Source organism: Megalops cyprinoides, chromosome 9 (genome assembly GCF_013368585.1).
Source record: "Megalops cyprinoides isolate fMegCyp1 chromosome 9, fMegCyp1.pri, whole genome shotgun sequence".
NCBI lineage: Eukaryota > Metazoa > Chordata > Actinopteri > Elopiformes > Megalopidae > Megalops > Megalops cyprinoides.
Window position 1 is genome coordinate 34,115,481 of NC_050591.1, and position 12,167 is coordinate 34,127,647.

Below are 12,167 nucleotides of genomic sequence, written 5' to 3' on the forward strand. Positions count from 1 at the left end.
TTGGATAAAAAACATGAAAGCAATGATGAGGTACGCACAGACTTTTTATTAGCTATTATACACAGGATCAGATTGGAGTGTTTGTTTCATTTCAAATCTAATAATGTAAGGCGAGAGAAGCCCTTTGTGTGTATTTCTACTGTGTGCCATATAGGAGGGGGCAGTATTACACCAATCAGATCAACCTTTCCACCTTTCTAGTAATTTTATATTTATAGGGATTGGAGTTTGATTTGAGATGATCGGGTTACTCCCTCTCCACTATTTGAAAGGTGAAATTTGTGTTGCGATTTAGAGTTCCAGGGAATTATGAGGAAAGACATGTTTTCGGTGTAATTTGACTCCTGGGCTTATGCTTTGTGACATCATCACCGCTCACTATTCTCACCCCCCCCCCCCCCCACAGTTGATTTTAATCAGAATTTAATCATCATCTGTGGTGTAGAAGTTAGACATCACTGAAACACTTTCAGTTTGAAACACTTTCAAACACTGAAAAAGCTGAAATCTACCTTTCTCAAAATGGCTAGTAACAGGGTTTACCAATCTGTATGAGGCAATAGTATTTCCCAGGTAATTCCCAGATTACCATTGTCATCTCTTAAAACTCATAGCACAAAAGCAAAACTGCTCTATTAACACAAGTAGCAAAAGCTTCTCCTTCATATAATAAAAATCAGACCATGACGAAATTCAGAAACACAAAGGCAAAATGAACTGCATACCCCCAGCTGTGCAGCATTATGTATGCACTCACAACGTAAACAAAATTCCTCATATTTTTTTTCCAAATACAGTAAGCCTCTAATTATGTTGCCTCTCTGTCATATACAGAGGTAGTGCTCTGAACTGAATGCAGAAAAAAATGATTATGTCAACATTTATTCAAATTAGTCGAGTTATTTTTCTGTCAAAGCATTTCTCTGCGCATTCAAAGCGAATATAATCTGGCAGCCACTTGCACATTACAGATGAGAACAGCAGACGCTCTTAATTACATCATGAAGGAGAAACAGGGGCCGTTTCACCCTGTAAATATGTAACACTTAGCTGCCCAAGCATACCTATAGCTAAGTACCTGCCTAGGTGTACCTATATAACCTATACAAACACGATGGACATGGCATTGTTTCTTAGATGTCAATATCACTATCTCACTGGAACGATTCCATGAGTCCACGTCATTCAAATTCATACTTCCCTAAAAGATTTTTTTTTCCAGCATGGGCAGAGTTATGAATTTTGTTTGTATTTGTATGGCACGGGCATAATTAATTAGTCACCTAATTTACCCTAAAAAGGTTTTGGGACATACTTGACTAGACATCAGAGTCTATACGCAGTGTTTGTACAGGTGTAATTTATCAAACAGTTTCTTAAATGGTAACGTATACTACACTACCATGCTTCCTGATTAATTCACTGTCATGAAATGAATTAGGAAAGAGTAGAAAATCTATTAATATTACAGATTAATACAAAATAAATATGAACTTGAAAAACTGAAAAATTTCATTTTCATTGCACAAGTGTTCTGAATAATTGCAGATCTATTTATATGGGAATTTAATGCCTATTGATGACCTAAGTTATGATGATGCCTAAGTTATATAGCAAAATACTTCTACAAAGTCGTTACTAAATATTGCTTTTTCTAAAATATCTATCACTAACATAGGTAAACTAAGGTTACATTTAACATTTATTATTATTGCATCCCCTTGTGAAAAATGTGTTATTATTAAATTATTAAACTTGAGAAACACGTTTTTGTTGAGTCCTCAGTAAATGAGCCCATAAATATGATGTAATTCCATTATTCTTTTTCCCACAGACTTTTTAGGCAGGTTATCGAAAAATGTTTATCTATGCTTGATGTAATTAAAATCAGTAATTTCAACACAAGGTTATACATGCCAACAGACAAAAAGGCACTGGTTAAGCTAGAGTACAACTCCAAATAAATGCCTGTGCAAATTATACTCACACACAATTAAATAACCTACAGTACTCTGGGCAGCACCGCGATACGCTGGCATCAGACCACTACAGTGAAGAGTTTGGCTCATAAGTAACCCTGTTCATGTGCAATTAGGCCATTACATCTCTGACCGCTGTACAACCTCTCCAGGCTGTTTGCCCTTAAATGTTACATAAAACATTCTGCAATGTGCAAAAACCTAATTTATGTGTTCCTTCAATGAGTGACAGTCTGATGTTTTGAAACCAGGAGCTTCACTGGTGACTGCAGAATTAACTGTGGGGGTTGGTGGATCGTTGTGGTGTAAAAATACTAATTTTGACACCTCTGCACATTATTTTTTAAACATAGCAAAAACTGAAGGTGACAAATCTGAAACACAGACCTGGTCAGGTTTCCAGGTAATTCTTCTAATATACTATCTAAAAGGACCCCTCAAAATGATTTGGAAGAACGACTAGCCTGATGCAAACAGAACCTGGAATCTCTTTTTCTACTCTGTATTTACTACTAAAGAAATGACAGCATTGTGTGGCTAGATGTCCATTTGACCAGTTCCATTCTGTGGAGCATTAGGACACCTAGCAGAGATCTAGCACTGTGGACACACAGCATCCTAAAGGTTCTTACTACATGAAGACCACTGTGGAGTCAGTGCTCCATGTGAGATGGGCAATGTTTGCGATCAGTTCCTGGAACACTCTACCCAACTGTCCTCATGCATGAAATCTTCTTTCAGGAAGGAGATTACGCCCCCTTGTGGTTTGTTAAGAAACACAATCAATCACCAACTGCCATAAGTCTGTAATGGACTGGATCAAAAATAGGATGATCTTCCCAGTGCAAGATTAGGAACACCACTACTCTTCAATCAGTGAGCTAAGTAACATATATATATAAAATTGTACATCATTTACTAATTAATAATTTATCCATTAATACCATCAGAAAAGCTACATCAGTAAGATTTCTGTTAACATTATCGTAATTAGTATGGCTTGCTACACAACATTTCATGATTTGCCAGCAATCTGCACTTTTTTACAATATTTTTTTTTCTCCAAACACAAATGCTGGAAATGACTTTCATCAAAATGATACTTCAAACAATTAATGCCTACTACTGCCAAAGGACTGGCAATGTAACACAATCATAATCTGTCTTTATTTACTGAGCAGACATCTTAATCCTGAGTGACTTACAATTAAAACTGCATTTTACATCACACTCTGTTCCCATTTAATAAGGTTCCAACGTTCCTGGAGGCAAAACAATGACATACAACACACTCTACACAAACCTAGGGCCACAATGTTTCCAACGGCCCAGTTCTTAAAGGCCTACCTCTGAAAGTTCATCAATTCCACCATCCTGAATGACTCCCATACAGTACCTTTCCACAGCTGTTATTACAGAGTAACCTAAGGGTTAGATTTTACTTAGAGCAAGTTAGAACAAAACAACAATTCTCTCTCTGAACAGATAATGATATGAAATGTTTAGCAGTCTGTTGAAGAGATTAATATCTGAGAGGATGGACACATAAATTTGATTCTAACAGGAGTATGATATTCTAAAACAAACATAACCAAAAATAAACTGAAAATGATTCATTGTAATCATAAACCCATGATGACGTCGTAAACCTGTTGACTGTCATGTTTCAAAATTGCTGAGCCAGTACAGAGCACTGAAAAGGTATTTCTGCCACAAGTGTTGACAAGATTTTATTCTGTACACTGCAATAAAAAGTGACAACGACAGAAGCCAGAGCTATGAGCAGAAGACTATGATGGACCAATTTAATCTGAAATAACATTATGAATTGCCAAAAACAGGCAAAAGGCATGGAAAACACATTTGGTAAAAACCTGTCAAAAGTTAAATAAACATTTACTTATACAAAAGATGAAGTAGTCCTAAACGCAGAGCCATATACTCAGTCATTCCAATGTCATCGTTTCCTGCTGGGTACATTTCAATGTCAAGTGAAGCTTAACATTCGCGCGAGCCAACCAGGCAAAAGGCATACAGTTCACCCAACCTCGTTTCCCTGTCCAGCCTCATTCGAGTGACTCGTCCTCTTTCTCTGGGTACATTTTAATGTAGGCATCCACCATCACTTCCAAGTCATGCTTGACATCGTAATTGATGTTGAGCACCGCCAGGCTCTTGGACCTGTGGTTCACAGGTGTGTCCGCCAGGTACGCTTTCATGCGCTTCCAGGCCACCTCGCACTTGGAGTTCTCCAGCTTCAGAACTGGCAGCGTGCAGAGCACTTTGAGGAAGGCGTAGACGTTGGGGAAAAACTTGACCTCGGCCAGCTGGATGGTGTCGTGGATGGTTGAGGGCAGGCTGATCTCCTTGCCTCGGTGTTTCCACTTGATCCTCCAGCAGTGCAGTTCGGCAGGGAGGGTGTCCGGGTTGGGGAGGTCGTTCCTGTACAAGTCCGCGTTGCTCTCCTCCGACGCGTTGAACTTCAGCTGGCCCATGACGGCGGGGACGAGCGACAGGCATTTCAGCGCCTTCAGGTGGTTCTCGGAGAACACCTCCTTCAGTTCCTGAATGATGCGCCTCACCACCGGCACGGTCAGGTACTCCTTGAAGTAGCTCTCGGGCTGGATCTCCACCCCCGCCTCGGTGCGCTGCTTCCTGAAGTACAGCCTGGGCACCTTCACCGGGATCTCCATGGCCGCAGCCAGGTTGACGGCCTCCTCGAACCAGAACTCGTGGTAGACCTCGATGTTGTCCATGACCTCGTTGAGCGAGTGCAGGACCGCCGTCAGGCTGCTGGCGGCGAAAAACACATCCAGGGTCTGCCCCTGCAGGTTCTTGCCGAACGCCCTGGTGAAGGACAGGGCGTTCTTCAGCACCACCAGAGTCACCACGAACTCAAAGTCGGCCAGGGCCTCGGAGATGGTGTACGCCTCGCTGGTGATCCGGTCGTTCCACTTCAAGTCCTCGTTGTCGTGAATGCTGTCCGTGCAGAGCAGGAGAGACTCCAGCAGGTCCACAGCCAGCTCGAACACGTCGTGCCTCTCCGTCCAGCCGAGGCGGCAGGTCTCCTTGAGGCTGTTCGCCTTCTCCTCGTTGCCCTGATAGAAGATGGAGATGGCGTGGTCCAGCTCGGCCTGCAGCAAGGGCGACTTGCTGAAGAACAAGCCGATCCTTTTTAAAGTGGACATCACCACCTGAACCCCGGTGAGGAGCAGATTGTTCGCCAGGTAAACATTCAGGGCGCAGGTGGAGCAGGGCGTGTACACGGCCAGCGGGTACCTCTCCATCAGCCGGATGGCGACGGCTTTGATTTTGCCAGCAAAGACACCGGAGCCAACATGTGCCTGGCCACGGCAGTGCTCCATGCTCAGCCCCCACTTCTCGGTGATCTGGGCCACCAGCCGCTCTGTCAGGGCCTCCTCGTCCCCCTCGAAGGGCAGGAACTCAATGAACTCCTCCCGCAGGAAGTGGGACTGGTCGACGAAGCGCAGGAAGAGCGGGATGTGGGGCCCCTCGGGGAAGTCGGCCAGATCGCCGGTGACCAACGAGAAGAAGCGGGCGTCTCTGGCCTCCTGCAGGAGCTCCTCCCGCACGCAGCTCTCGCACACCTCCAGGATGCGCCGCTGCTGGCCGGACGGGCAGTACTCGGCGTTGACGGCGGTGGTTTCGAACCTCCTGCGGAGCACCTCGTCCCCGGCGTTGATGCGGTACTCCAGCAGGGCCTGGAAGTTGCTGGGCGTGAAGCACTCGCTGTCCTCCTCCACCTCCAGGTGGCCGTTCAGCGGGATGTTCTGCTTGCCGATCACCACGATGACCTCGAACAGGGACTTGAGGTAGTCCCGGAGCTCCTTCTCCTCCGGGCTCAGAGAGGGCACGTCCTCGTTGGTGCCAGCACTGTCCTGGCTCTCGCTGGTTTCATTTTCTTTATTCTGGGACTGGTCACGAGCGGCTTCCACTTGGGGATAAAAGAAGGAAACGATGATCAGTCTCTATTTTGCTGTCAAGTATAAATGAATAAAATAAAAAAGAAAAGAAGTGGCACTCACGTCTCCTCTCTTTCATTCTCCTTATGTCCTCTTCAGTCTGTTTAGAAAAACAAACATTTTTTTCTAAGCGCCAAAGTAATGAGACTCATGAGGGGGCAGGCCTGAAGTAGCTCTCTTGCTCTCACATTACTTGAAGCTTGCAAACGATTTTAATGTGAATGTTACATTCTTTAAAAAATATATTAACCTCAGATGCTACAGAACAGTGGTTCTTGGACTGTTTCAGGTAACAGAACAACTACAACCAGGGGAAAATATTCCATGTCACATATTTTGGGAACCACTGCAAGAGACACACAGACTCATGAAGTGTATGTAACAAGTGATTACAACATTTCTGACACCTCAGACAAATGAAGTGATTCCTGATCTTTCATTTCACTTTCTTACAATGTGTCAAGTGACATCTTTGTTCTTTCATATAGCTACTGAGAACTGTAGCTAAATGACCAATTAAATGCTCATACTTCATTTTATGTGGGTTTGTCCATGAAAGCTAGTTTGCTACTACTAATTACTTTGCCACTGATGTTCAAATATTCTGTCACTCTCATGCTTGGCTGTTTGCAAGTTGACTGTGTGGACCTGAGGGGTTAAGAGTCAGTTGGTAGATTTTAATGGTGGCACTTATGCGCTGTGTTGTATTTGTAATGTTTGCAAACCTTGAGTGAGTTGGACCTTATGCAATAACACCAGCATGGTGAGTTCCTGTTTTTAAGCAACCACAGGAAACATTCTGTGCATGCACTGTACCGACCAATCAAGGCTCCCTGCAATGGGAATCATTCATCCATGAGCTGAAAGCAAAGTCAGAAAGAGGCCTAAAATCATTTCAAGAAGCATACCAATGAAAAAGAAATAGATCATACCAGTTCTTTTATCCGTTTGCGGTGTCTGCTATGTGGATTATTCAGGTGGCTGGTTAGGTCAAATATTGTTGGAACAGCAGTGTCTTTCAGTACTGTCCTATATGGGCTCTGAAAAAACAAGGAACCAAAACCAGTTGAAAATACAGTGAAGATCAAGGATGGGTCACTTAATTACAGGCACTAAATTTCTCAGATATTACTTGAAACATGTAAGAGTCACAAATGCTTCAAAGTCTTATAAACCACATGTGCAGAATACATTATTTTGAATAAAGCTGTATTCCAGATACAATAATTCTGAATGACAGAGTTAGTCAACATTTCAGCTGATAAAGAAAACAGTCACATAGACATTACATTACAATCATTTAGCAAATGCTCTTATCCAGAGGGACTTATAAGGGGTAAGTACAAAGTACATCTGGTACAAAATAACAGGCCAGATATGTGCATGTGCACTCAGAGCAAACAGCTGATACCTGGAAACATAAAGCTCTCAGTCTGTGAGGTTGCTAAAATATGACATTCTTACTCAAAAGAACTAAATGTGAACTAAACATTTCTGAAAGGTGTCAGTGGGATTGGATACACTGGTTTGAATCTGACCTGTTGAGGGGCACATCAATTTAAAAATTAATTTTGAAAGCAACCGCATATCCTTTACATAAATAAAACAAATACCACAACATAGGCGACTGCAAGTTCATTTTGAACGGCCACCATCAGAATTTGCGCCTCACAGCAAATCTGAGATTCGGGCACAAACACAGCTATGGACACGCTTTGTTCCCGTACTTACGGTTTTACAGATCATCGACGGCTCGAAGTGTTTGGCACAGAGCCGGTAATGTTTGTTCAGCTGGTCGGGCGTTTTGTCTTCCAGGTCTGCGCGACGGCAGTTCTCCACCCACAGCTGGCATCTGAACACGGGGGGAAACAGTTTGTACACACACACACACACGTTCCAATTCAGCTGACTGCGTGCTAATCTCCAAATGCTTGCTAATGTTTGTGGTGCAATTTCTGCAAATTATGCTTTCTTGATCCCAATGAAAATAATGATCGTATAAAAACAGAAACTGTTCCAAAATATGAAATGCACGCGTCAAAAAAGTGACGCTTTCAATATGAATACGCCTGTAGTGCAACGTGATGCCCGCTGGACCGCTTGCTGTCGACTGGCAGTGAGACTGAACGTTTTCAGCTCAGTTAACAGATAAGACGACCAGACAAATCCGTGTTGTTAACTTAAAAAATGTTGCCTGCGCACGTTAAAAAAAAACAACCATGAACGATTCATCATCATTTTTTTACTGGAAAGCCGCCGTTGGAGATTAGATGGGAAGGATCAGCCAATGAAATAAGGAAGCTTTGGGTAGGAGGCTGATTCAGGTGGCAGGCTAGTAAGTGCTAGCGCAGACACGTGGAGACTAGGGCTAATGATTTGTGTTAATCAATGCGGACTGTGCGCAACAATACGCTGCAATGATGGACTTGGTGAATAGGGAAGCCGAGATAATGTAACGGTAGATCAAGACTCTACACCGAGCCTCTGGAGTTGCTAGCTTGATCCAAAACAGGCTCGTTACGCAGCAATTCGGTTATCTGTTACTAGCTCGCTGCCGTGCACGTATGACGTCCCATTTCCGCGCTGAAGTAAATATTGTTGTATTCTGCAGACAGAGGTAAAAACACATCGGATCTAACAGGCAGCGAACTCTAGGTACCCAGACTGCTAGAAGCAGGCACAGTGAATGAAGGGGTTGCTAGCTGGCGGATGTTTAGCGTCAGATTCATGGTTCTCTCTCAGCCATTTGTCGGTTAAAGTTGTAAGCACGTCTTGTGTTGCATGGCAAAGTATCGAGTGACCTACCCACTAACGTTGCCATCATTCCAATTCTATGCTTCTATTACAAAACCAGTTAATATAGACCATAAAACGTTACTAGCTAGGAAGCTAGCTAGCTAAGAGGCTAAAACCAGAAACATGGGGTTCTGCATCTGTAGCTCGCTAGCCACCAAGTTCGCTAGCAACATTGATTTTATATTCAATGCATTTATCGACTGTTAACTCTTTATAGCTGGACAGTACATTCACAGTTTATCACATTCACTTCAAACTTACCTTTGCGGGTCTCTGGGAAACCTAAAAAAAGCCAAGTCCGACTGTGTGCTTTTCCTAGTGCAATTCGGGGCCGCGCAAAAATTCGGCATTATTCACCAAATCATTGGAGCCTCCCAATTTTTGGCTAGACCAGTGATTTCCAACAATACCGACTTCCGTTAAATCCAATTATTTACAAACACTGTTAATTTATTAATTCGTTCTATATTTGGGGGGAAAACGGCGGCAATGAAAAGCGCGCAATACTGCTTTCTGTGGCCTGGAGGATTCCTCTACAGCTGGGTTTGCGCGATTAAAACGAAGAGTCCGCCCCCGTCCCATAATGCAGTTGTAATGTGTCGGCAATGGGCCAAAGCCTTTATCAGTAGATGGCGATTGAGTCCGCCTCCGTCCCATAATGCATTTGTATCGTGAGGCACTGGGATGGCGGACCGTCACACCCGAGAAACCTAAAAAATGCCCAGCGCCCAGCGTTAAACATCGAAATAAGATTTTTACGGTGTTAGCTACGGTTAGCTAACTGGCAGTATTGTGTTATGCCCGTTTTGAAGAATGTGATGCGCCGATGACTCTAGTCAGTGTTAAATTACATGTGCTGAGCAATTCCACCACATTCATCATTGACTGTAGGCTGTTTCAGGGCTTCACAATTGTTATTGTTACCATTATATAGCTAAATAAATGCCCTTAAATGCTGGATCTATTGAATATTAATAGTGTCAATAAAGCAGACAGGTTGACAGTTGTCTTTGAAATATCCATGGTATTGTGGAAAAGGCCATCAGACTCGTTGGTCTACATTAAGAATGCTAATGTCATCCGGCTCGTTGGTCTAGGGGTATGATTCTCGCTTAGGGTGCGAGAGGTCCCGGGTTCAAATCCCGGACGAGCCCGCTTTTACGGAAAAATGGTTATGAACAGTTCCATGAAAGAAGAAACAATGGGAATGGTGCATTTGTGAATAATACTGCGTATTCTGTTTTTCTTGCCGTGGACATTTGTAATTTCATAATGAACATACGTGATTCAAACGACGACGACCTTCAATTAGTTCACAGTACGCATTGTACATATATTTATATGTACATATATATTATGCTGTTAAAAGTAGGGCTCGTCCGGGATTTGAACCCGGGACCTCTCGCACCCGAAGCGAGAATCATACCCCTAGACCAACGAGCCAGTCATCCCTGGGAAGTGACACGTAGCTATAGGAATCACACTACTTTGACATATGTACTATATTATCAGTTTATGTGTTATACGATCAGAGCCAGCTCTTTCTGTGGTTATTCAATCATAAACATTCATAAATATTTCCCAACATTTTCCCTAACTCACTTGCGCGGGAGCTAATCTAGGCTAGTCTACCACATTACGCATTCCCTAATCTGGTTAGCCAGTCTGTGCGCCTCCGATTCAGTATTTTTTTTAACTGACCGTTGATGGGAGCTGATGATTTATCGACCTACTTTATGCATGAATTTTCCGCTGTCGCAGGCAATTTTTGCAGGTTTTAAGGATTGTATCTGTCTAACTAGTTAGCATTGTTCCTGCGTGGCAAAGTCGTTCCTGCGTTTGAATTGTATTCTGCCCGTTGGACTTTATGTAGGACTCTGCACCTTTCTCAACAAACGCAGTATCTAATCATCTGAGATGTTTGCAACAGTATAACATCTTTCCCTTGATTCTTTGAACGGACAGAGACGTTCAGTTACAGTTAGTCGTAGGTACCCGTTCAGTGAGAAGCAGGCTAATACAATAAATAGCATTAATTCGTTATATTCATTACATTGTTGTCAGTGCAATATAGGTACATAAATGTGCAATATAGGTACATAAATGTGTATTTATCATACTACATTAACCGGTGCAATAAAGTTGTGTACTAGTCGCGAAACGAAGCTGAACTAATTGTCCCAAGAGGATGTACGAATTCGCCCAAACGTGCTACCACGATAGTATACCACGATATCCGTACTTATTTAGCCTTGGACTAAATAGGAGCAAGACATTTACATTTACATTTATTTATTTAGCAGACGCTTTTATCCAAAGCGACTTACAAAAGTGCATACAGTAGGTAGACCCCTGACATAAAAATGTACAATTTGGATGTGTCTTCCTCCTTAAAAGAATTTAATATGTTATAATTTAGTCTTAATAATACTACATAGAGTAGGCTACGATGTTACGTGGTACAAACCCTATTGTTGCTGACATTGGCACGGCTCCATCCAGACAGCAAGTCAGCAACAGTTCAGAAAGCTGCTCCAGATTGTACAGTATCGCAGATGACGCGTTCAGCTTTCCCTTGTGCCCGATTGTCATGCATACAGCCCCTGGAAACCTCTGCACTGCAGTCCACAGAGTTTGGTTCTCAAGATAACCAGGGTTTGTTTTTACTCCTCACTGAAAAGCCCCTATTCCAGCCAGGAATGAAACGTTCAGGACACTTCGCTGTATGAGACTGTATGTGTCTGACATTTTGATGTTTGGTTCCTCAACACACATTGGAGGTTTTCCCAGCACTTTTCAGTGATGCATTTTGTCTTTTCATTGAAATGGAGGCAATGAGAGCGCACAGGTATATTTTGATTTTCTCTTTCTCCTTTTTTTGTCCTAGCCATGTCTGCCCAGGATGTTTTCCTTTTGTATCATCAGCAGTGTCCAGGGGTCAGGTCTTCTTGTGCCCCCTTCTGCTTCATTGTCTTATACTGAGAGTAATAAGCTGTCCACTGGATTTCCAGTGAACCTGTCCAGACCCTGTTTCTCTCTGGCACACGTTCAGAAAAGGCTCACAACAGCCAGAGCCAGAGTTTATGATAATCCAAAGAACAGAATAGAATAGAATAGAATAGAATAGAATGCCTTTATTGTCATTGCACATTGTACAACGAAATGCACACATAAATGTGGTCAGCATATGTCCTGCAGGGGGCGGCATAGTCACATTCTTGCATGAGGTGCAACACTACTGGGTATAATAAATATATGAACTGAGGTGATGGCAGAAACAAGTGTCAGAAATTTCATTAAAGTTTATCCAGCTTTGCTTCTGTTGAGACAACCTCAATTTCCTTCAGAACATGTCCTGAAATGGCACTCCCCTTTGACAGGAAAGGTAGAAATGCTATGGATGGTGATG

General features: G+C 42.9%; 1 protein-coding gene and 2 non-coding genes across 3 annotated transcripts; 1 reads left to right on the forward strand and 2 right to left on the reverse strand.

Moving 5' to 3' along the window:
* Positions 1–3,523: 3,523 nt before the first annotated feature.
* LOC118783288 (52 kDa repressor of the inhibitor of the protein kinase-like) lies at positions 3,524–9,279 on the reverse strand. Its single transcript, XM_036537072.1, has 5 exons — positions 9,020–9,279; positions 7,694–7,814; positions 6,895–7,002; positions 6,026–6,062; positions 3,524–5,934 (listed from the first exon to the last, which is right to left on the reverse strand). Exons 1-5 carry the CDS (start codon positions 9,106–9,108, stop codon positions 4,046–4,048), a joined length of 2,244 nt encoding a protein of 747 aa, XP_036392965.1. The 5' UTR covers positions 9,109–9,279; the 3' UTR covers positions 3,524–4,045.
* Positions 9,280–9,840: 561 nt separating this feature from the next.
* Positions 9,841–9,912, forward strand: trnap-agg. Its single transcript has one exon. It is a non-coding gene; the product is annotated as a tRNA-Pro (tRNA).
* A 217-nt stretch (positions 9,913–10,129) lies between these two features.
* On the reverse strand, positions 10,130–10,201 carry trnap-cgg. Its single transcript has one exon. It is a non-coding gene; the product is annotated as a tRNA-Pro (tRNA).
* Positions 10,202–12,167: the final 1,966 nt, after the last annotated feature.

What these genes read in the sequence shown, in the direction of transcription:
- LOC118783288 (XM_036537072.1), bottom strand. Translation starts at nt 9,108, where the DNA reads ATGCCGAATTTTTGCGCGGCCCCGAATTGCACTAGGAAAAGCACACAG. An exon ending in TTTCCCAGAGACCCGCAAAG is followed by an intron (nt 7,815 to 9,019) that starts GTAAGTTTGAAG and finishes CCCCGTGTTCAG; the next exon opens with ATGCCAGCTGTGGGTGGAGA. An exon ending in CGTCGATGATCTGTAAAACC is followed by an intron (nt 7,003 to 7,693) that starts GTAAGTACGGGA and finishes TTGTTTTTTCAG; the next exon opens with AGCCCATATAGGACAGTACT.